The sequence below is a fragment of the Podarcis pityusensis genome (assembly GCF_964106645.2).
Source record: "Podarcis pityusensis genome assembly, chromosome: 2".
Taxonomy (NCBI): Eukaryota; Metazoa; Chordata; class Lepidosauria; order Squamata; family Lacertidae; genus Podarcis; species Podarcis pityusensis.
In genome coordinates, this window is record NC_138029.1 from 125,081,531 (window position 1) to 125,106,131 (window position 24,601).

At 46.9% G+C, this 24,601-nt stretch overlaps 2 protein-coding genes and 1 long non-coding RNA gene across 5 annotated transcripts; 1 reads left to right on the forward strand and 2 right to left on the reverse strand.

Moving 5' to 3' along the window:
- Positions 1-87: 87 nt before the first annotated feature.
- On the reverse strand, positions 88-9,258 carry LOC308470266. The gene is made up of 3 exons (XR_013982319.1): positions 8,876-9,258; positions 8,083-8,380; positions 88-205 (listed from the first exon to the last, which is right to left on the reverse strand). It is a non-coding gene; the product is annotated as an uncharacterized lncRNA (long non-coding RNA).
- A 90-nt stretch (positions 9,259-9,348) lies between these two features.
- LOC308469766 (uncharacterized protein) lies at positions 9,349-14,237 on the forward strand. 2 transcript variants are annotated; one of them, XM_080992688.1, is made up of 6 exons: positions 9,357-9,413; positions 10,123-10,137; positions 10,346-10,526; positions 10,656-10,782; positions 11,586-11,669; positions 12,275-14,237. In XM_080992688.1, exons 3-6 carry the CDS (start codon positions 10,452-10,454, stop codon positions 13,471-13,473), a joined length of 1,485 nt encoding a protein of 494 aa, XP_080848814.1. In that variant the 5' UTR covers positions 9,357-9,413; positions 10,123-10,137; positions 10,346-10,451; the 3' UTR covers positions 13,474-14,237. The 2 variants fall into 2 exon arrangements, with proteins under 2 accessions (XP_080848815.1, XP_080848814.1); XM_080992689.1 differs by lacking the exon at positions 10,123-10,137 and having other exon boundaries at positions 9,349-9,413.
- Positions 14,238-16,066: 1,829 nt separating this feature from the next.
- Positions 16,067-22,817, reverse strand: LOC308469779 (uncharacterized protein). 2 transcript variants are annotated; one of them, XM_080992715.1, is made up of 4 exons: positions 22,252-22,817; positions 21,590-21,734; positions 21,145-21,222; positions 16,067-19,845 (listed from the first exon to the last, which is right to left on the reverse strand). In XM_080992715.1, exons 1-4 carry the CDS (start codon positions 22,252-22,254, stop codon positions 18,599-18,601), a joined length of 1,473 nt encoding a protein of 490 aa, XP_080848841.1. In that variant the 5' UTR covers positions 22,255-22,817; the 3' UTR covers positions 16,067-18,598. The 2 variants fall into 2 exon arrangements, with proteins under 2 accessions (XP_080848841.1, XP_080848842.1); XM_080992716.1 differs by lacking the exon at positions 21,145-21,222.
- Between the last annotated feature and the right edge of the window lie 1,784 nt (positions 22,818-24,601).

Sequence of the window (24,601 nt, forward strand, 5' to 3'; positions counted from 1 at the left end):
TCGTGTCAAACATCATGTACTTTCATCCGTCGAATACAGCTTTGTTAGTATATATTTTTCCGACTGTCTTTTTATCAGCGCAGCTTCCTCCGACACCGTTCCGATCCGGGATGTTGTCCAAATCTGTTATCTGAAGTTTAATGGCGCAGCAACTCCCAATCATTAATTGTCCAAACCTTCCTTTTGGGCTTTATTGAACCAGTACCTTCCAAGTTAAATGTTAAGCAGACCTGTTTGCAATATTACAATGTAGATAAATGTATTCCACAAATATCAGTCATTTGGCGATAGGTCAGCCTATGGAGATGACACTCTTCCCCCCTCCAGGCCTGGGGCAGTCTTGAACTGGATCTGCTGTTTCCATGGGCCCAAGGAGTTGAAAGCAATTATTATTATCATGATTGCAGTTATTGAAGGATTGGAAGGGACCCCTAAGGCCATATAGTCCAAACCTCTGCAATGCAGGAATCACAACTGAAGATTCCCTGGCAGATTCCCAACATCCATTTAAAAACCTTCAATGAAGGGCAGCCAAGGGAGCTTATTCCCCTGTTGAATGACTCTTGCCATCAGAAAGTTATTCCTAATGTTTACTCGGAATCTCCTTTCCAGCAGGGTGGATAAAAATCAATGATTTTTTAAAAAAAATAATCAGTTTTTTTTATTTAAATCAGTTTTTTTAAAAAAATTAAAATCAGATTTTTTAAAATTTAAATTGGATTTTTAAAATAAAATGCTTTTGGACAAAAAAAATCTTTCTAAAGATAGTTTTCTATTTCAGTTACATTATAGTCCAAAGGCTATTCATCAGGAAATAAGGATTTGTTTTAAGTTTTTCATGTGTGCTAAAAATCAGTCTAAGTTATTATGGGAATGACTTCCAATAAAGTACAGCAGGAAAGTTGTCCAAATATAAACAGTTATCTTATTAAACCTCACAATAATCTCATAATTATCTAGGTGTTTCTAATAGTATAAACAAATCAGTAATTTTTGATATAGCTGTAAAAAGTACTCTGAAAATTTATTATTCCGAAAATGAAACCTGCATCTGGTTGTAAATATTAAGATTATACCAGCAAAAATGAGTCTTTCTGTAAAAAGATGATTGAAATCAAATCCACCCTCCTGTCTGGTAATTTGAATCCATTGGTTCAATGTGGAAAGGACTACCTTGGAAGGATGTTTTTAAACTGGGGTTGTGTGGCCATGTGCCAGGGATTATTTAGCTCTGATTCCTGCAATGCCAGATGGTTGGACTAGGTGACTCTTAGGGTCACCCCAAAAAAAGAGGGGGATTAATGGGCAACCTTTTCCGGAAAACATTTGTACTTCGAGGAGATAAGTGATCTAACTTAGTCTTCTCTTGCTGCTTCTGTTTACTTTCCTTCTCTATCTCTTCATAAAGTTCTTTGATGCCTGAGAGCAGCCTTTAATGCAGGGGTAGGCAACCTAAGGCCCGGGGGCCGGATGCGGCCCAATCGCCTTCTAAGTCCGGCCCGCGGACGGTTCGGGAATCAGCGTGTTTTTCCATGAGTAGAATGTGTCCTTTTCTTTAAAATGCATCTCTGGGTTATTTGTGGGGCATAGGAATTCGTTCATATTTTTTTCCAAAATATAGTCCAGCCCACCACAAGGTCTGAGAGACGGTGGACCGGCCCTCTGCTGAAAAAGGTTGCTGACCCCTGCTTTAATGTATAATCTGGTGGAAGGAAGAAGTGATAATGCAGGGTACCTTCTGACCTCTGATGTTAGACATTGTTTGGAGGGATGTGCAGAGAGGGCTGGCTGGTGAATAATCTGCCCTAGGCAGTTGGGCAAACCATACAGGCTAGCTATCAATACAGTGGTACCTCGGGTTACAGACGCTTTAGGTTACAGACTCCAGTAACCCATAAATAGTACCTCAGGTTAAGAACTTTGCTTCAGGATGAGAACAGAAATTGTGCTCCGGCAGCGTGGCAACAGCGGGAGGCCAAATTAGCTAAAGTGGTGCTTCAGGTTAAGAACGGACCTCCGGAACGAATTAAGTTCTTCACCAGAAGTACCACTGTTATGTACTGAGTTGAATAGGATCCAAACTGTAGCAGTCTGATTGGTCCTAGAACAATAGGATCCAAAAGGCAGCAGTCTGATTGGTCCTAGAACAATAGGATTCAGAATGCAGCAGTCTGATTGGTCCTAGAACAATGCAGCAGTATGATTGGTTGGCAGGAACCACCCAATCCTGCTCCAGATAGAAGTGAATCCACAACCTGATTGGCTTACAGTAGAATTCCAGAATTAGCCAATCATGTGCAGCCCATTGTGTAAATAATGTATATAAAGCAGATACTGTGAGGGGACATTTATTCATTCCTCCTCACCACTATGAGCTGAATAAAGAGCATGAAATCACTTTGCGACTCTGAGTATATTTCACTGGCGACGAAGGTGGGATCCCGCTGAGCTGACTGCCACACACAGCACCGCAGCACCGCCAACTGCCGCACCGCTGCCTCGCACCGTGTATCCAGGCTTCAGCTCCGGGGCACAAGGAACTCAGAATGGCAGCCAACAGCAGCTTCTCGCCATTCAACCCAGCATCTGGAGACTGGGAAGCGTACGCCTCCCGTTTCACCTTCCTCCTAGAAGCCAAAGGGGTCACCGACGAAGAAGACGCCAAGAAGAGGGCGATATTCTTCAGCGTCTGCGGAGAGGAGACGTTTGAAATCGCCCGGGCTCTCCTTGCGCCTGAAGACGTCGCTACTGTTCCATACAAAACAATAATGGAACAGCTGAAGGGGCACTTTTCGCCGCAGCCCTCAGTGGTGGCTCGTCGAAATGCCTTCTACGCAAAGCGGCAAGCCCCTGGGGAAACCATAACTGGGTTTGTGACCTCTCTCCGCCAAGCCGCCCGGTTCTGCAACTTCTCAGAGCTGGAGAACATGCTTCGTGACCGCCTCGTCGGTGGCCTGAAGGATGAGAAGCTGCAACGACGCCTCTACGCTAAGAAGGACCTAACGTTCCAGGTCGCTCTGGAGGAGGCCCTGGCAACAGAAGCTGCCGAGAGGTCGACCCAAGAGGCACGGCCGAGCCTGCCATCCCAACCGAGGGTCCACCATGAAGACCTCACCGACGACTCAGGATCCGACAGGGAGGAGGTGCACCGAGTACAGCAGCGCACTCAAGCAGCGCACAGACCACAGCTGCCTCGACGAGAAGGAGGGAACTGCGCAAGCTGCGGGGAGAGTCACGAGAGGAGGACCTGCCGTTTCCGCAACGCAGAGTGCAGGCAGTGCAGAAAATCGGGACACATCGCCCGGGTGTGTCGGGCTCGGCCCACCCGACACCAGGCATCAGATGACCAATCCAAGAGCCCCAGGTCCCGGGGCCCAACGCACCAAGGCAACTCGACGGAGCTCACGGACTTCCAGGTATACCAGTTGCCCCACCCCAACGTAGAGAAAATTTATGTAGAGGTACAGATAGAGGGGGCCCCATGCCGCATGGAGCTTGACACGGGTTCAACTCTATCCATAATCTCGGCAAGGACCTTAAGGAAACTGTGTCCCACTGGGGGTCCCAAACTCAGGCCGGCCCCATTCACCCTCCGGGACTTCCAGAAACGTAAGGTCCCCACAATGGGGGTGGGGACCTTCAGGGTGCAATACCGAGGGCGGACGCGGCAACTGGACTTGCTTGTGGTCAAGGGCCCCTACATTAGCTTACTGGGATTGGCATGGTTTGGACCACTGGGGCTAGCTGTCACCGGGGTGAACCACACTAGCTTACAAGTGGACGTGGACGCCATATGCAAGGAATTTCCAGGGGTTTTCGATGGGAAATTGGGACAGTATACGGGCCCCCCCATTGCGCTACAGCTTGACCCCGCAGTACGACCGGTCAGGCTCAAGGCCCGCCGGGTCCCGTTCGCCTTGAAACCCCGTATAGACGAGGAATTGGACCGACTCGTAGAGCAAGGAGTGCTGGAGCCGGTGCCTAATGCTCCCTGGGAAACCCCAATCGTCACACCCGTCAAGCCTAATGGTTCGGTCCGCATCTGCGCAGACTACAAATGTACCATAAACAAGGCCCTCACGGCCCACGCATACCCAGTGCCAGTGGTCAGCCATGTCCTTGCCACCCTGGCTGGGTCGAAAATTTTTGGCAAGCTGGACTTGGCCCAAGCATATCAACAGCTGCCAGTAGATGAGGCCACAGCAGAGGCACAGACGATTGTGACGCACAGAGGAGCGTTCAGGGTAAAGCGGCTGCAATTCGGTGTCAGCGTGGCACCAGGCATATTCCAGAATATAATGGACTCTCTCCTTAAAGGGATTCCTGGCGTCACCCCCTTCTTCGATGATGTGTTGATTGCCGGCCCCACACCAGAGGAGTTTGAGGACCGCCTCCGCACCGTTCTGCACCGTTTCCAGACGGCGGGTCTCAAGGTGAAGCGGGAAAAATGTCTACTAGGAGTGCCTCAGGTGGACTTTCTGGGATTTATGGTGGACGCAGAAGGGGTCCACCCGACTGGGGACAAGGTACGGGCCATTTGTGATGCCCCAGCGCCCAAGAGCAAGACTGAACTTCAGGCCTTCTTGGGACTATTGAACTTTTACCATTCCTTCCTTCCCCACAAGGCGGCGGTAGCGGAGCCCCTACACAGACTCCTGGACAAGCGGGCCCCTTGGGTGTGGGGCCAGCGCCAGGAGGCCGCATTCCAGGCAGTCAAGGACTTGCTTGTCTCAAACTCGGTCTTGGCACACTTCGACGAGAGGCTGCCGGTGGTGCTAGCATGCGACGCCTCACCCTATGGCATTGGAGCTGTCCTGGGGCACCAACTCCCGGATGGAAGAGAGGTACCGGTGGCGTACTTTTCCCAGACACTCAACACAACCGAGCGGAACTACTCGCAAATCGACAAGGAGGGTCTGGCAATCGTAAAGGGAGTAAAAAAATTCCATGATTTCTTGTACGGGCGGCCCTTCACCGTGGTGACTGACCACAAGCCGTTGCTTGGCTTGTTTGCCCCCGAAAAGCAGACCCCCCAAGTGCTGTCTCCTCGCGTCCTCAGGTGGTCAATTTTCCTTGCCAGCTACCAGTATGCACTGATTCACCGACCTGGGAAGGCGATGGGCCATGCGGACGCCCTCAGCAGGCTACCACTACCGGAAACAGGCCCTGACCCAGCACCTGCACAAGAGGTTATGAGCCTGGAGCTGCTTCCCGACCGCCCCATTCAGGCACAAGAAGTTGCACACCATTCCAAGAAAGATAGGGTCATCTCCCGGGTCCTGGACTGGGTGTGGAGGGGATGGCCCAGCAGCAGCCCCGGGCCAGAATTCGCCGGCTACACAACCCGCAAACATGAACTGTCGGCCCACAAGGGGTGCCTGTTATGGGGAAGCAGAGTCGTTGTTCCCCAGCCCCTCTGCAAAAGGGTCCTCACAGCCCTACACGAGACACATCCAGGGGTAGTAAGAATGAAGGCCCTTGCCAGGAGTTATGTGTGGTGGCCGGGGATCGATGGAGAGATAGAGGCCTGGGTCAAACACTGCCAGGCCTGCCAAGAATCCCGCCCAGATCCCCCAAGGGCCCCAGTCCAGTCTTGGGAGTCCGCCCGAGCACCATGGTCACGCCTGCATGTGGATTTCGCTGGCCCCTTTCAGGGGAAAACATTCTTCATAGTGGTGGACTCCTACACCAAATGGCTGGAAGTCGCACTGGTACCGTCCACTTCCACATCCGCAGCCATCCGGGTACTACGCAGGCTGTTTGCAACCCACGGGCTCCCTGACACTCTCGTCTCAGACAACGGGACTGCATTTACGTCAGGAGAATTCCAAACCTTCACAGCGCAGAACGCCATCCGCCACATCCGTTCGGCGCCGTTCCACCCTGCCACCAATGGCCAAGCAGAACGCATGGTGCGGACCACCAAGGACACCCTTCGCCGCATGACGCAAGGGGACTGGGAGTACCGCCTTGCCACATTCCTTCTAGCACAGCACAGCACCCCCAGCTCAACGACTGGCCGGAGCCCCGCTGAACTACTAATGGGTCGGCGCCTTGCAATCAGATTGGACCGCCTTCACCCCGATAGAGCTCAGGATGAGGTAGTGGTGGGGGAAGGCAGGAACCCCCGGACCTTCGAGGCCCAGGACCCAGTGTACGCAAAGAATTTTGGGGCAGGCCCAGCATGGGTACCCGCCACAATCACCAGGGTCACTGGCCCCGTGTCGTACGAGGTGCTAACGGATGGGGGGCAATGCTGGCGCCGCCACTGCGACCAGATACGGCGACGATTCCCGGGAGAAAACCAGGAGGAGGACAGGTCAGAGGAGTCCCAAGGGAACAGCGGGGCAGTGAGGCCCATAGAGCAGGAGGGGCCAGCAGGAGAGGCAGAATCAGTAAATACAGAGAGGACCCGTGAGGCCGAAAGGACACCGGAACCAGAACCACGACTGAGCGAGCCGGTTGCACCAGACCAAACAGCCGCATCACAGCCAGCATCCTTGGAACACGAGCCAGAACCCGGAGCCCGGACCAGGGAACACCCCAGGCCACAACGCACACGTAGGCCGCCGGCATACCTTGAGGACTATGAATGCGACCTCCCGGGCAGGACTGGAACTTAGAGGGGAGGGGTGTTATGTACTGAGTTGAATAGGATCCAAACTGTAGCAGTCTGATTGGTCCTAGAACAATAGGATCCAAAAGGCAGCAGTCTGATTGGTCCTAGAACAATAGGATTCAGAATGCAGCAGTCTGATTGGTCCTAGAACAATGCAGCAGTATGATTGGTTGGCAGGAACCACCCAATCCTGCTCCAGATAGAAGTGAATCCACAACCTGATTGGCTTACAGTAGAATTCCAGAATTAGCCAATCATGTGCAGCCCATTGTGTAAATAATGTATATAAAGCAGATACTGTGAGGGGACATTTATTCATTCCTCCTCACCACTATGAGCTGAATAAAGAGCATGAAATCACTTTGCGACTCTGAGTATATTTCAACCACTGTAATCTGTAAATCAGATGGTTTTGAGGAAGCTTGTGGACGAACTCATGGCCGGAAGCTTGTGCAACCTGAGACCACCTGGGGAGGTCACTTCGCCACTTTTTGAGGGCTCCCCAGTGGCATACCGAAGAGCTTGCTTGGTAAGGTATATAATGCTTGCTGTTTAGAATAAAATCTTTAATCTTCTCACTCACTTGTGTTTGTATTGCTTCTGAATCTCATTAAAAGAACCACCTTGCATTTGGTAATAATAATTATTATTATTTATTTATACCCCGCCCATCTGGCTGGGTTTCCTCAGCCACTCTGGGCGGCTCCTAACCGAATATTAAAAACACAATACCACATTAAACATTAAACAGGGCTGCCTTCACATGTCTTTTAAAAGTAAGGTAGTTGATTATTGCCTTGACATCTGATGGAAGGGCCTGTTTAACAGATTGTTGTATTTTAATATTTTGTTGGAAGCCGCCCAAAGTGGCTGGGGAAACCCAGCCAGATGGGCAGGGTATAAATAATAAATTATTATTATTATTATTATTATTATTATTCAGGAACTAAAGTATTTACCATTTACCAGGTTGAGCAATGATTGACCATTATGAAGTATCCTGACAGATTTTCTGCCGTAGACTGCCGCCCTGTGATGTATGTATGATTTTTTTTGGGGGGGTGGCAGTCTTGAGCTACAGGGTGGGCAGTTTTAAAATTCTATATCATGGGTAGGCAAACTAAGGCCCGGGGGCAGGATCCAGCCCAATCACCTTCTAAATCCGGCCCACGGACGGTCTGGGAACCAGCGTGTTTTTACATGAGTAGAATGTGTCCTTTTATTTAACATGCATCTCTGGGTTATTTGTGGGGTATAGGAATTCATTCATTTATTTTTTTCAAAACATAGTCCGGTCCCCCACAAGGTCTGAGGGACGGTGGACTGGCCCCCTGCTGAAAAAGTTTGCTGACCCCTGGTCTACATAGGGGCTGGCACACCTTTGTTCTGCGTTCCTCTCCTCCCTCCCTGCATGGGGGGAGTGGGGGACCCTGTTGCAACAGTTTAATAAAGATCAGGCTTACTAGCTGCTTTGCTGCTGGGAGGGCATTCCACAGGGCGGGTGCCACCACCGAGAAGGCCCTCTGCCTTGTTGTTGTTGTTTAGTCGTTTAGTCGTCTCTGACTCTTCATGACCCCATGGACCAGAGCACGCCAGGCACTTCTGTCTTCCACTGCCTCCCGCAGTTTGGCCAAACTCATGCTGGTAGCTTCGAGAACACTATCCAACCATCTCGTCCTCTGTCATCCCCTTCTCCTTGTGCCCTCCATCTTTCCCAGCATCAGGGTCTTTTCCAGGGAGTCTTCTCTTCTGCCTGGTTCCCTGTAATAATAATTTATTAATAATGAATCTCTTACATATATTGGTAGTTTGCTCAGCTTAACAGATACTTGCCAGGTTGTATTTGCAAAGGAAGGTTTAAGCCCCTGCAGTCCAAAGACAACTGGAAAGCTTTTCCCATTTCCTCCCTCCTTGCAGAGAAATATTTGAGGTCAATTTTGGAGAGTCAAAATAGCTTCAGGATTCCCTTCCCGTACTGTTTCAGACATTATACTTATGCATGTGTGTTTGCCTTGTACATTTATGAACAGCAGCAGTCCCACATGCTCAGAGACTTTTCGCCTGTTCATTGGGGCATATAGGAAGCCCAGAGCACTTGTTCTTTAGATGTCCCTTTTATGAAGAGGCACGTAGTGAGACCATTGATCCCCAGCTGGTGAGGCTCGCTGACCTCCCAGAAAAGCAAAAATTTGATCTTTTCCTCTTAGGCAAAGATCATAAGATAACCCGGATGGTCGCCAGATTCTGTGTACAGACCTGTAGGCGCAGACCATCCCCCGACCCAAACTAGTTTAAGAAAACCCCCCAAACTCGGTTCCATGGGTGACTCTGGGTCAGCTCTCTGCCGTAGCTTATCTTAAAGTTTTAAGTGTCTATAGGCTTATTGCATTTATAAATTTTAAATTTATTGTTGTACATTGTTTTAAATGTTTGTTTTCCTTCTGGGATTGTACCCCCAAATGTGTTTTATAAGCTGGTCTCTGACCATAATAAATTATCTACCTAACAGCAGGAAGGAAATAAGGGTATGTTCGGAAAAAGGCTGAGGGACACGGGGCTCCGTGACCCAGTCGGGGTGGAGGGGTGGGTCCCTTCCCACTACGTTCCTATGACTCGTCTTGGCGGGAGGACCCCTCCCCACTCCCCCTGAGTCAATGAACTCGCTTCCTAGAGAGGCAGGAAGTGACGGAGCAGGGCGGGGGGGGGGTGGTGGTAGAGGCAATGTTGGAGGGGTGGGGGGGTCTCCATGCACACCCCCGGAAGAGAAGGAGGCCTGCAAAGGAGGAGGAAAGAGGTGCAACATTTCGGGGGGGGGTGTGACTTGGGGTGCAGGGAGGGAGAAGAATTTGCATTTCCTCCCCCTGAACCTACAAACAGGGCGGCAGGGAGGGGCGAAGGATGAGTGGGGGGGCATTAAAGCAAGGAAGGTCTCCCCCCCTTTCCCTCTAGGAACCAGGAGAGGCAATCTGCAATCGGCTGCTAAAGGGGGGCGGGGTCCTCTCCCCCAAACAAGGTTTGCATTGCAGGATCCTCTTGGAAGCGGAGAGATCAACCAGACTCCGGGGGCGGGGGGAGAGACATTTTGCTTCCCGAGACGAAGAGCGCCCCCCCCCCATGCAACCTGACTGGGACACTGAACCAGTTGTGCCAGTTTCACCCCACGACTATGGGTCCCCGGGGCTGTGGGTGCCATGCAGGGTACATTGCCCTGGCACCGAAATATGTGGGTGCCCAGCCCCTTCATGGGGAATTGGGTGGGTGCTCAGGGACCCGGGGAGCTGGCACCTATGCACTGAAAGTCACCAGGTGAAGCCCCCACCCCGATCTTAGACCCAGCCTCCTAACCCATTTTTGTGTATTTCTGCACACTGAGCCTGGAACACCCCCCCCCCTTGGCCTCCTCCTTCAGGGAGCTGGTCTGGGCGGGAGGGGAGAGAGAGACAGATACACAAATACTTACACCAGAAGTCAATAGTTTCTGTTTCTGTTGTGATAATCTCAAGTGTTCCAGAGCTTTTGTAATTAGAATTTGGGAGTATTAATTTATTATTACTGGTATTTGTACAGTATTTGTAAAACGTATGCTCTCTGTGTAAATGTCTCCCACTCTAAATAAATCCGCCTTTCTATGAACTGCTCTCAGACCTCCGGGTGCAGGGCGGTATAGAAATTCAGTCAGTAATAATAATAATGATAATAATAATTTCTTCATTGTTTTCCTAAAAGGGCTGCTCCCTGCATTGAAGTGCATCGTGGCTACAGGTGAGAGAGTCCCAGAAGTGGCCCAGTTTATGCCTCCTCCTCCTCCTCCGTCCTTTCCACTGGCAACGCAATGGCCTCCGAGACCCCCTCTGAACGGTCTCTTCTCAGAGGTGGAGTGGAAAGAGGAGCCAGGCAGCTTCCTCAGGTAGGGAAAGAGCAGCGGGAGCAGGAAGGAGGGAAGAGGCACAGATGGGACCACCCAGCCTCCCTCTGTGTTGAGTGGGGATGATGGGGATCTAAGAGAAGCTCTGTTTTCTTCCTCTTCTTCTTCCAGGCCCTCTTGACCTTTGAGGAGGTGGCTGTGTTTTTCACGGGGGAAGAGTGGGCTCTGCTGGATCCTGGCCAAAGAGCTCTGCACAAGGAAGTCATGGAGGAGAATTATGAGATGGTGGCCTCTCTAGGTAAGGGCACATTTTTATTCCTCTTTTATTCCTAGACGTTGAAGGTGTGAATCTCCTGTTTGAGCCATTTATTCATGCTGTGTCTTCTTCTTTGGCAAATCCTTGTAGCCGAGTAAGATTGTCTTCCATCCACACGATCTTAACGGTGTGTCCGTAAGTGACTGTGGAGTCCAATTCTGGATCCACACATCTTTCCACAGTGGGGACATAGGTTTCTGGGTGGGAGTTAATCACAGTGAGGATTTGCCAAACGTACTTTCCTCTTAGTTTGCTTCTCCCTTTTGTACTGAGTTTGTGCTTCTTCAAAGTCCATGACGCCTTTGCTAAAGGCTATTCTCCGATTGGAGCACTCGCAGGCCAATGTTCTGTGCTTATACTGCATATTTTTAGATTTGCCTTGAGAGTGTCTTGAAGCCTCTTTTGTTGTCCACCTGTATATCAATTTCCATTCTTAAGTTGGGAATACAGTAGTTGCTTTTGAAGACAATAATCAGGTATCCGAAGAACATGACCAGCCCAACGAGTTGATGTTGAAGATTGTAGTTTATCACAACTCTACTTTTGTCAGTAGGTAACTCTTCGTAAGCTGATATTGTGGTATGAATTCACAAAAAAATCCTGTGTTTTACTTATTCCACAGGGTAAAAATGGTGGCATGTGGTTTGCTGGTCAGTGTCATTTATTAACTTTTAATAGGCCACCAGATACTTTGCTGTCTTTGTTTCACAAGATTAATATTTTTTGAATATTTTTATAGTCCCATATGACATAAACAGCACTTCTGTTTTACTTATTCCACATAGCAGAGACTCTGACACTCAGGTCTGAGCTCATCTCGTCGCTTGGAACAGAAAAATACAGGGATGTTGTCCTGGACAAATTGAGAGGTACATATTTTGACTTTGCTGTGAGGCTGTAACTTTCTGTCTCCTTTCAGTGTGTGGGAATATAAAAAGAGCCCTTTTGGATCAGAACGAGGGCCCATCTTTCTCAGAACCCTGGTGCAGGTTTAGGTGATGTGAACAGCTGGTTGGAATGTATCAGCCAGATATTACAGATCAGGGAGGAAGGAGAAAACAATACAGAGGTGTAGCATTTTCACAGGAGGAGGAAGATGGAAAAAGTGTGTCCCTTCAGATGTTGCTGCACTACAATTCCCATCATCCCTGGTCATTGGCCATCTTTACTTGGGTTGAGGGTACTTAGAGTCCAACCACATCTTGAGGGCCATAGATGCCTCATCTCAGCATAGAAGGTTCTCTTGGTGCTCAGTGTTGCATGCAAGTTGAAGGTAGAACTGGATACTAGGGGTTATTGAGGCTATTTTTAGATTCCCTTTCCTTTCCTAAACATGTACATAGGAGAGGGAGGGATGCTGGAGGTGTTGAAATAATAGAAGGTGCTGATTGGTCTTGCTGTGTGTTAAGTTCTCTTGTTCTTTTCCTTGAATACCTAACAATATTTTCTCTCCTCCTTCCCCACTTTAAACCAGGTGATGGAGAAGACAATCAGAATTCCGAGGGGCCATCTGTAAAGTACTTCAGCATGAGTGAACACCTTAGCACACAACTACAAACTAACACGGGGGAGAAACGCTTTAAATGTATGGAGTGCGGAAAGAGCTTCAGTAAAAATAGAAATCTTAGCGCACATCAACGAATTCACACAGGAGAGAAACCATATAAATGTATGGATTGTGGGAAGGGCTTCATTGATAGTGGAGCTCTTACAAGACACCAACGAACTCACACAGGGGAGAAACCATTTCAGTGTATGGAGTGTGGAAGCAGCTTCAGTGAAAATGGAAGTCTTGCCCGACATCAACGAACTCACACTGGGGAGAAACCATTTAAATGTATGGAGTGTGGGAAGAGCTTCAGGGATAGGGGAAAGCTTACTGTACATCAACGGATTCACACAGGGGAGAAACCATTTAAATGTGTGGAGTGTGGGAAGAGCTTCAGTCAGTATTCACACATTACTATTCATCGGAGAACTCACACAGGGGAGAAACCATATAAATGTATGGAATGTGGGACAGGTTTCATTGAGAGTGGAGCTCTTTCAAAACATCAACGAACTCACACAGGGGAGAAACCATATAAATGTATGGAGTGTGGCAAGAGTTACACTGAAAGTGGGTCACTTACAAAACATCAACGAACTCACACAGGGGAGAAGCCATATAAATGTTTGGAGTGTGGGAAGGGTTTCAGTCAAGGGGGGAAACTTACTGTACATCAACGGACTCACACAGGGGAGAAACCATATAAATGTTTGGAGTGTGGAGAGTCCTTCATTTGTAGTAGGAAACTCACTGTGCACCGACAAAGTCATACCGGGGAGAAACCATTTAAATGTAAGGATTGTGGGAAGGGCTTCAGTGAAGGTGGAAAACTTACAAGACACCTGCAAACTCATACAGGGGAGAAACCATTTAGATGTATGGATTGTGGGAAGGGTTTCATTGAGAGAGGAGCTCTTGCAACACATCAACGATCTCACACAGGGGAGAAACCCTTTAAATGTATGGAGTGCGGAAAGAGCTTCAGTCAAAATGGAAGACTTACCATACACCAACGAATTCACACAGGGGAGAAACCATATAAGTGTATGGATTGTGGGAGGTGCTTCAGTGAGAGTGGAACTCTTACAAGACATCAGCGATCTCACAGAGAAGCAACAGTTTAAATGGAAAAAGTGTGGAAAGTGTTTCAATTATAATGGAGTTATTAAACCTATGGACTCTCACAGGGAAGAACTCATTTACATGTATGGAATGTGCGAAGTTTTTCTCACAGAGTTCACTTTGTCACTCATATCAACAAACTCATATAGGGAAAAACCATTTGTAAATGCATGGAGTGTATTTGATGTTCTGGTGTTTGTATGGAAAGTTGTACATATATGTATTAAGACAATGAATGTAAGTGTCTCATAATAGTAAGTATAATGAAATATACAATGTACAGTTAGGGATGTGCAGAATGTGACCCTGGAGGGGTCATTTTGAGTGAACATGTGCTGAGAGTCCGTTGATATTTGGTCTTTGGCAGAGAGAGTTGAAAATGGAGAGTTGGGGAAAGTGGAGCACAACAGTGGTGTTTAGGAAGCAGGATTGGCTCTGGAATCCTAGAGCTGTAGTTGAAACAAAATAATAAAATTCCTTCCAGTAGCACCTTAAGAGACCAACTAAGTTTGTTATTGGTATGAGCTTTCGTGTGCATGCACCAAGCTCATACCAATAATAAACTTAGTTGGTCTCTAAGGTGCTACTGGAAGGAAATTTTTTATTTTGTTTTGACTACGGCAGACCAACATGGCTACCTACCTGTAACTAGAACTGTAGAGTTGAAAGGGACTCCAACGGACTTCTAGTCCAACTCCTTGTTACAAGAACAACAGCATAAATCTTTTTTTATAGTTGCAATAAAGGAACAATGAAAATGCAGAAAGACTGAAATGCATAGTCTTATGTGCACAAAGTAATCCTTAAGCCGTCCTACGTTGTTTATATTTTACAAATTCATTGTTTTACAAAACCTTCTCATTCATGGCTACATGTCATGTTCAGAAGTCCCCCCTCCTTTTTTGGTAGCTCACCGATGAGAATTAATGAGCAGTTGGTAGATTTCTGCTCTTTTTATTACCGTATCATGTTACTAGCACAAACAGGCAACTCCTTGCAAGGATAGCAGTTCTTACCCACGTCCAACGGGATGTCCCTCTCCCACTTCTCCTTCGTTCTCTGACAGGCTCATATCTCAGAGAGTGGGGTATGTGTGTGTGAGAGGGAGTCCCCCCACTCTGATTGTTGTATTGCTCAGCTGCCTCTCTCCTTTCTGTTTCCTAGCTACTATCTCAAAGCTGGGTAGCTCCTGTCTCAACTGTGCAGCCTCTGAATCTGCCTGTCTCTCTGCATTGTGAAACTCTGGAAGAGCGGGGGGGGGGGGGACTTCCCTCTCCTCTTCTGTTAGAAGCTGATCTTCCTGAAATTGCATTCCCCAATCCTCCGATTCAAACCAGCCCCTGACACTAAACTGCAAAGTGGGCATAATCCCTGGTGGCAGCCGGAACAAAGGAGGTGCTGTGGGGAACAACCAACATGGGGAGGGAAGGTGGCACAGGGAAATGTGGGCATTGCCAGTGGTTTCAGGAGAGTCATTTCCCTGTGGAGAGAGGAATCTTCCCCCATAACTGGCCCAAGTTTCAGAAATCTGTAGAAAGAGCAGGCAGTATAGGAGGTTGAAAGTGGAGTTCACCTGGAGCTGCTCCTCCCTCTGCCGGCATTGAGCATTTGCCCATGACATGAAGCAGCCACAGCAGGTGCTGCAAGCTGCCCACAGTAGGACTTCACCCCCAAAGGCCCCCTCCTCCATCGCCTCCCGAGACAGACGGATGCCAACAGGGTCTCTCTGCCTGACGAGGATTTCACCTGGGACCTCCTGCATGCAAAGCATTGAATTTGAGACCTTAAAAAAAATGTTTAAAGGTACGGTGTGTGGAAAGTGCTTTAGTCAGAATGGAATCCTTAATGTACACCAACAAAGTCATATACGGGAGAAATCATTTAAATGTATGGAGTGTGGAAAGAGCTTCACTAAAGGTTTACAACTGAACATACATCTATGAACTTACACAGGGGATAAACCCTTTAAATATTTGGAATGTGGGAAGTGCTTCAGAGAAAGGTGGAAACTTACTGTTCATGAACAAACTCACACACAGGAGAAACCATTTAAATGTATGGAGTGTGAGGTGTGCTTCAATGAGAGTGGAGCACTTACAAAACACCAAGAAACTCAGAGAAGAAACCATTTAAATGGAAGAAGTGTGGATAGTGCTTCAGTTAAGTTCATCTATGTACAGTAACACCTCTGGTTATGTACCGTCCTCCTTGTGAATGCTTTGGGTAACGAGCTCCACTAACCCGGAAGTAGGTGCTCCTGGAAACGAACTTTGCCCCAGGATGTGAGCAAACGCAGTGGGAGGCCCCATTAGCAAAAGCGCACCTCAGGTTAAGAACGGTTTCATGTTAAGAACAGGCCTCCAGAACGAATTAAGTTCATAACCGGAGGTACCACTGTGCTCTCATGGGAAAACCCATTTAGATGTATGGAGTGTGTCTAGTGTTCACTTCGTTCTTCACATCAACAAACTCCTACTGATTGTGTTGTAAACAAAAACTGCTCCCTTTCCCTTATAGGGTACCCAGGAGTCCTTATAGAGTCCTTTGTAGGCTCTCCATCAGTAGGAGGAAATAACAGAGGCCAACCAGAGAATATTGAGAAGCAAAACAGCTAGTAAGCCTGATCTTTATTAAAGCTGTTACAACAGGATGCTCCCCCCACACGCAAGAAAGAGGAGGTCGTCCCAGGACAAAGGTGTGCTAGCCCTTATATAGACTTTTGAACTGCCCACCCTGTAGCTCAAAACCACCCCTCCATGCATCATACATACATCACAGAAGGGGTGTAGCCCAGGACCACCCCCTAGTTACATCATATGTACATCAGAGAAGGGACGGACTACAACAGAAATCTGAGTGAGTTGTTTTTATCCTGTCTGCCAGGTTACCTGATTGGATTAAGATATCCATATATGAGATACTCTGAATCTTGTGACTAGCCCCGCCCCTGAATGGGTCCTTAAAATAATTTTTATAAAACTACATATCATTATGTTCTCCACAGTTTTCATCTCTCTAAATCATCCATGTCTTTTGTTTCTTTACAAGCTATTTTTAAAGTCCGGCTAACGTTTTTGTTTGTTTACAATGGTCTCCCAAGTAAGTTATAAATTTTCCCCATTCTTTTTTAAAGTCATGATCTTCTTGATTCCTGAATCTCCCAGTCAGTTTTGCCATTTCAGCATTGCCATTCTTCCCTTGTTGGAACTGTTGGTTCTTTCCATATTTGGGCTAGTAGCATCCTTGCAGCTGTTGTCACATACATAAACAGTCTTTTCTGGTCTTTTGAGATATCGGAGTCTGTAATTCCTAATAGAAAGGCTTTCGGTTTTTTGACAAATGTTATTTTAAACATTTTTTTCAATTCATTCTACATCAATTCCCAAAAAGACTTTGTTAACTTACATGACCACCACAAATGATAAAAGGTACCCTACTTTTCTTTACACTTCCAACAAATATTGGAGCTTGCTCTATACAATTTAGATAACTTAGTAGGAGTCAAAACAAAATTTAAAAAATCCAGTGGCACCTTAGAGACCATGTTTATTATTGGTATGAGCTTTCGTGTGCATGGACACTTCTTCAGATACACTGAAACAGAAGTCACCAGACCCTTATGTATAGTGAGAGGGTGGGGAGGGGTATTACTCAGAAGGGTGGTGGGAAAGGGTGATTGGCTGATAGGTGTGGAGTCAGATACCACCGATACATCATTTTCATATAATTTTCTTTCAGCGTAGGTGCTGTGAATTTCAAAGCCGTTCTCTAGAATATTTCCAATTAAAAACAATATTTGAGAAGGATAATAAATTTAAGGGGTTTGATAAAAAAATCTCGGTATGGGAAAAGGAAATATTATACAACAACCAACAGACTCTCTCAAAAATATATAAATTGTTACAAAATAGGAAAATAGAAAAGGAGGAAAAAGGTGACGCTATTAAAAAATGGGAACAAGATCCGGGCCATTCAGTTGAATATAAAGAATGGGAAAGACTGTGGACAAAAAAATATAAATTTCACAGCATGTTACCTAATAAGAGAAAACTATATGAAAAAGCATCACAGGTGGTATCTGGCACCAGAAAGGCTGGCAAAAATGAATAAAACATATAATTATAAGTGCTGGAGATGTAAGAAACAAAAAGGAACTTTCTGCCATATGTGGTGGACATGCCCCAAAATTGGGAAATTTTGGAGCATGATCCATGAAGAAATAAAGAAAATACTAAGAATATCATATAGTAAAAGGCCAGAGGCATTCCTTTTAGGAATATTAAACGACGATATCCCAAAAGATCAAACTGAATTTTTATTATAAGTGACGTCTGCAGCAAGAATTCTGGTGGCTAAGTATTGGAAAGGGAATCAGTTACCCACTAGGGGAGAATGGTTATGTAAGCTTTCAGAATACTTAGAGTTAGCCAAACTGACAGATATAATAAGACAAAAACCAAAAAGTGTAGTGGAATGGGAATGCCTAAACGAATACCTTAAAAGACAAGGTTCGAGGACAGAAATCTGGCTGAGTCTGGAATAACCTTGTGAAGTGAAAGGTTAAGAAAGAGGGATATATATTTAGATGCTAGGATCGAGATGATAAAGAAAACAGGAAGATACAATGAGAGGTAAAGGAGGTGCTGTGGGATTGGTGGAAGTCAACGTTTGTTTTCCTTTTTAGTGTTTATATTATTAATTTGTAAGATTTGGATTTGTTTTTGTGTCTTGTTATTTTTCATTTTTTGTTGTGTGGAAAATACTAATAAAATTTACTATTAAAAAAAAAAATCCAATCTGTTCTCCATAGCCTCTCCCAATCTGCCATTTGTATATTAAGTCCTAAGTCCTTTGCCCAGTTTATCATAGCCAATTTAACCTGTTTATCCTTTGTATGCCATTCTAGGAGCAAGTTATACATTTTTGACAGTTTTAATATTATTTTCTAGAAGTTCTTTTTGGAATCTTGATATCTCATAACTAAAACCTCTCTTTTTGTCTATCTTGAAGTTATCATTCAATTGAAAATACTGTAACCAACCTGTTATTAGTTCCCTTATCTCTTCAAAATATTTTAATTTTAACTGATTTTCCACTTCGGTTAGCAGCTCTCTGTAAGTCGGCCAGTTACTTCTCTTGTTCACTTTGCCTGTAAGTGTTCTTTGATGTGCAGTGGGTTCTTCGATGTAAAGTAAGGTGGTGATTGAGACTGAAACCCTTTCCACATTCCATACATTTAAATGGTTTCTCCCTGGTGTGAGTTCTTTGATGTAAAGTAAGGTTTCCACTCTGACTGAAGCTCTTTCCACACACCACACATTTAAATGGTTTATCCCCAGTATGAATTCTTTGATGTGCAGTAAGGCTTCCGCTCTGACTGAAGCTCTTTCCACACTCCATACATTTAAATGGTTTCTCCCCAGTGTGAATTCTTTGATGTGCAGTAAGGGTTCCGCTCTGGTTGAAGCTCTTTCCACACTCCATACAATTAAATGGCTTATTCCCAGCATGGGTTTTTTGATGTAAAGTAAGGACACTCCCAATACGGAAGCACTTTCCACAATCTATGCATTCATATGGTTTCTCTCCTGTGTGGATTCGTTGATGTTCTGTAAGTGCACTCCTACAAGTGAAGCTCTTTCCACACTCCATGCATTTATGCAGTTTCACCCCTGTGCAGTTTCTCTGATGTAAAGTAAGATGGTAATTGAGATTGAAACTCTTTCCACACTCCATAGTTTTTAATGGTTTCTCCCCTGTGTGGGTTTTTTGATGTGCAATAAGGTTTCCGCTCTGGCTGAAGCTCTTTCCACACTCTATACATTTAAATGGTTTTTCTCCGGTGTGGCTTCTTTGATGTAAAGTAAGATGGTGATTGAGACTGAAACTCTTTCTGCACATCATACATTCATATGGTTTCTCCCCTGTGTGGGTTCTTTGATGTGCAATAAGGTTTCCACTCTGGCTGAAGCTCTTTCCACAGTCCATGCATTTGAATGGTTTCTCCCCTCTGTGGGTTTTTGTATGCTTGACAAGGTTACCAGCACTACTGAGGCTCTTTCCACATTCCGTGCACTGAAACGCTTTCTCCCCTGTTTGGGTTCTTTGATGTAAACTAATGCTTCCACTCTGACTGAAGCTCTTTCCACACTCCACACTGCTACTTCCTGTGCATTCTTCCTCTGGATTCAGTGATACACAGACATCAGTGTCCTGAGTAGTAAGGGATTTGGTTTTCCAGTTCTTCAACACATTTCCTACATGCTTTTCAGGTGAACGTTGATTTACAAATGTCTCTTTCTGTGCTTCATGCTCCACATTTTCTACAGACACCACAGATGGCTCCCCATAATTCTCACTCTTCTGCCCATTACCTGTTTTGAGGCAGAAAAAGAAATGCCATTTAAATTGCAAAGCAGAGACTCTCATTATGGATTGAGCCCAGTTCTCCGCTTCTCTGAGTTTACCATTTTCAAGAATGTCCTCCGCCTGCCTTCCCTGCCCAGCTGAATCTGATGTTAGCTTCTGAAGATGCTTCTGACTATGAACATGTTGTCTCAAGACAACAACACAAGTCCCTTCTTGCTGCTCCTCAAACTTGCTGAGCTGTGTCTGCTCATCTCTCCTCTTCCTCAGAGCCCCATCCAACTGGATCTTATCCTTCAACCCAAATGACGAAATACAAAATAGCCAGACACTCCTAGTGCTACTACTGCCATGGCTCTCTTCCCCAAACCAGGGAAAGGCAAGATCTTAGCTCTCCTGCTGAGGGATAGCAGGGGGGACACGAGGACCCAACAGAACCCCCCTGGCGCCCGTGAAGAGGATCTCAGCTCAGTGGCACTACAGAGGACATTTTAATTTGGGGTGCATCTCAGCACATGGAAGGGAAACCTCAGCCTGGAGGCCGTCTCTGCTCTTTAGAAGACCCTGTGTGGGCAACATTTTGCAAATTGAGAGTGGCTTGCCTGTATGCTGTGGGGCCAGAGGCATTTACAACGAATGTAAATGCGACCTTTGGACAGGAGCAGAGCTTCCACACACCCTTCTCTGTCCTCCATCCAGGCTGGCAAGAAGCCCCATCTGATTTCAAGGAAACAACCTAGCCAGACCAAAAACACTCAAGGAAGATGGGAAGCCGGTCAGGGTCTGGGGAGAAGAGAGGCCCAAGGGCTAGCTGGAGAGGTTTGAAGGCTGCATTTGTCCACCTGGCCCCACAGGGGCCAACTAAATACTGATAGGAAGCCCAGAAGCAGGATTTCTCTTCCTTGGGCCAGTATACCTGAAGGAGCATCTCCACCCCCATCGTTCAGCCCAGGCACTGAGGTCCAGCACCGAGGGCCTTCTGGCGGTTCCCTCACTGCAAGATGTGAGGTTACAAGGAACCAGGCAGAGGGCCTTCTCAGTGGTAGTGCCCATTCTGTGGAATGCCCTCCCATCAGATGTCAAAGAGATAAACAACTACTTGACTTTTAGAAGACCTCTGAAGGCAGCTCTGTTTAGGGAAGCTTTCAATGTTTGATGTTTTATTGTATTTAATATTCTGTTGGGAGCTGCACAGAGTGGGTGGAGAAACCCAGCCAGCTGGGCGGGGTATTATTTATTTATATTATTATTATTATTATTATTATTATTAGAGCAAAAGGGGCCCAACAACACAGCTAAGTGCATACCTGCTGAGCTCTTCCCTTCTTTGGGGTCCTGGAGGAATGAATTTTGTCCTTCTTCCCAATAGGAACTGAGGTCGGATTCTGTCAAGCAAAGAGATAATATTTGCTACGTTTGGCCACAAATCACCTGGCCGTTTCAAATCAATCCGTATCTACGACTGCAAAGGTAAAGAGGAGGGATTACCATATCCAGATCCTACAAAGGCACGCAACATGAGCAGGAGAGTGACTTGTGGTTCCCATTGTTACAAGGGTGTGTGTGTGTGTGTGTGTGTGTGTGTGTAAATGGATGGTGCTTCAGAGAGCAAAGCTGCAAATATCGTACATGCACAAAAAGAGGGATCCAGCAGGCTATTCTTATTCCTACTCTGCATGAATAAATGGCACAAAAGAGTGGATCCACACCTTCAACATCTAGCAGTCCAGAGGCATAAATATCTGCCCTTACCTAGAGAGGCCACCATCTCATAATTCTCCTCCATGACTTCCTTGTGCAGAGCTCTTTGGCCACGATCCAGCAGAGCCCACTCCTCCTCCGTGAAAAACACAGCCACCTCCTCAAAGGTCAAGAGGGCTTGGATGGTCACCAGATTCTGGAAGAAGAAGAAAAGATAACTTTTTTAAAGGTCCCTTCCCTACTTGACACACAGGCAAGTGTAAACTGGGCCACTTCTGGGATTCCCTCACCTGTTGCCACGATGCACTTCAAAGCAGAGAGCAGCTCTTTGATGTGAACAATGGAAAAATACAGATTCATTTAGGGTTAACCCCATGGGAGAAAAAATCCCTCATTATTACACCTGTTTACAAAGGGGGGCAGGGCTGTGTCTGAGGGTGTCACCCCCCCCCCCCCGGTTATAACAGCCCCTCAGAGCAGCCTGGTGTCCTTAGGCCCGTTTTGCTAGAGGGGTTTTGAGCAGTACCATACGACAACCCTCAAGGGTAGTCCAGTCTCATTATTATGGATAGCTTTTTTCTTTTTAAGGCAGGGTCCTGGATGTTGGGCTATGCTATTAGGGGCGGGGGGCGTAGCTCCAAGGCAGAGCAGCTGCTTTGCATGCAGAAGGAGGTGCCCGGTTCAATTCTTCCATTCCTCAGGGCCAGCCTTACCATTGGGCAGCCTCAGGTGGTTTCCTCGGAGGGAAGGATCCCGGGAAGATGCAGACTGGAGGCGAAGCCTGTCTCTCCCCTGCAGAGGAGCAGCCGGGGCGGAAGAAGGTGAATGACCAAGACGCAACGGCTTCAATGGGCTTCCAGCTTCCGGCTCCCCTGATTGGTTCGCCGCCGCCTCTCGGTTCTCTTCTGATTGGTTCTCTTTTTCCCGGGCCTCCATTCATTCTGTGTTCCCTTCCTGCAGCAGAGTTACTTGCACTTCTTCGCATTCTTCTGGTTATGGATACCCTTTTCCAAGATTATTTTATTCCAAATAATAACGTATTGCAAACTGTGTCAGAAATATTTCATTTTGTTTTAGTTGAGATCCCTGCATTGCAGGGGGTTGGACTAGATGACACTTGGGACCCCTTCCGGTTCTATGGTTCTAATTCCTCCAGTTAATTGGGGCGGGGGAGGGGCAGTTTCCCAACGAAGCCCCAAGAGCAGGAGGGCAAGGGGCAGCTCGTCACTTCTGGTTCCCATCCGACCACAGGCTGCTCTGTAGACGTAGCTCTATGGTTAGGCAGTCTCTTGGGGGGGGGGAGCGTCAATGGATGGGAAATCGGGAAGGGGAGGGCTGATTGCCAGAGAGGACAAAGAGGTAAAGATGCAGAGTGTTGGAAGGGCAAATATATAAAACTGCAAAATCAAGGCAGGTGTCAGTCAGCGCTGATGGCATTCTCCTATGACTGCTAGTAATGTTTTGGTCTAACGTTGCCTGCTGTTTTGTTCCTTCTGCTTCCAGAATTCCATGCGCTTAAATTTAGCAAGCACTAGTAAAAAACAAAACGGGCATCCCCACGCCGAAAATGGATGGGGGCAGAATGGGGTGGGGGCAGAACGGGAGAATCCCCAATGAGTCCATGGGGCTAGCGGGCGGGGGGGAGAGCTGGGAAAGCCAGCTGCCCACCCCTAAATCAATAAAAAAGGTAAAGGTACCCCTGCCCGTATGGGCCAGTCGTGTCCGACTCTGGGGTTGCGTGCTCATCTCGCTTAAGAGGCCGGGAGCCAGTGCTGTCCGGAGACACTTCCGGGTCACGTGGCCAGCGTGACGAAGCTGCTCTGGCAAGCTAGCACCAGCGCAGTGCATGGAAACACCTTCCCGCTATAAAGCGGTACCTATTTATCTACTTGCACTTAGGGGTGCTTTCAAACTGCTAGGTGGGCAGGAATCAATAAAAGTACATAGCTAATCGAGGTTCTGCCCCCCCCCAAGGCCTGTCTCTATAAACAACGCCACTACAAAAATCCTGCCTACCCCCATGCCACTCATGTGCATCCCAGTGGCCCTGAATGTAGGTGGGGATTCCTGCCCCCATTATCCCACAGGGGAGCTGCAGAAAGACTACTCTGGGTCAAGGGAGCCGTGGACTCTGAAAGATTGAAAACCACCAGCATAAGTAAACAAACAAACTGCAAAGCTCTTTTACGTGGCATCAGCCACCTGCCCCTCTCCCTCTGCCTTTTCTCTGCTGTTAGGGGTGGATTCTACCACCAGCCCCTATTTCAGAAAAGATGGGGTATGCATGGGGTGCTTTTAAGCAAAATGAGCATTGTTCTGGAAGAGAAGCGAGAGAAGGTGATATAAGTAACAAAAAAAAAAAAAACTGCTCTTTTTCACTTATGGGGTACCCAAGAACCCGTATAGAGTCCTTTTGTAGGTTCTCTGTCGGTGGGAGAAAATAACAGAGGCCAACCAGAGAATATTGAGAAGCAAAGCAGCTAGTAAGCCTGATCTTTATTAACTGTTGCAACAGGGTGCTCAGAACCCCACGCAGGAGGCAGGAGGGACCGCGAACAATGGCGCGCAAGCCCTTATATAAACCACTTATAAACCCCATCTCCAACTCCTCAAAAGATTCCATCAACGGTGTCTCCGAAAAATTTTACACATCACTTGGGAAGAAAGGCGAACTAATACCAGTGTATTGGAAGAAGCAAAGATCACCAGTGTTGAAGCAATGATTCTTCAACATCAACTTCCTCCAACTGGTGATGTTGTGTGGATGCCTGATGATCCTCTTCCAAAGCAACTACTCTATTCCGAACTTAAAAATGGAAAGCGTAATGCTGGTGGTCCACAAAAGAGGTTCAAAGACTGTCTCAGGGCAAATATAAAAAAATGTAGTATAAAGACTGACAACTGGGAAACACTGGCCTGCAAGTGCTCCAATTGGAGAACAGCCTTTACCAAAGGTGTCATGGGCTTTGAAGACACTAGAACTCAGGATGCAAGGGAGAAACGTGCTAAGAGGAAGGTACGCTTGGCAAATCCATACCATGATCAACTCCCACCCTGAAACCA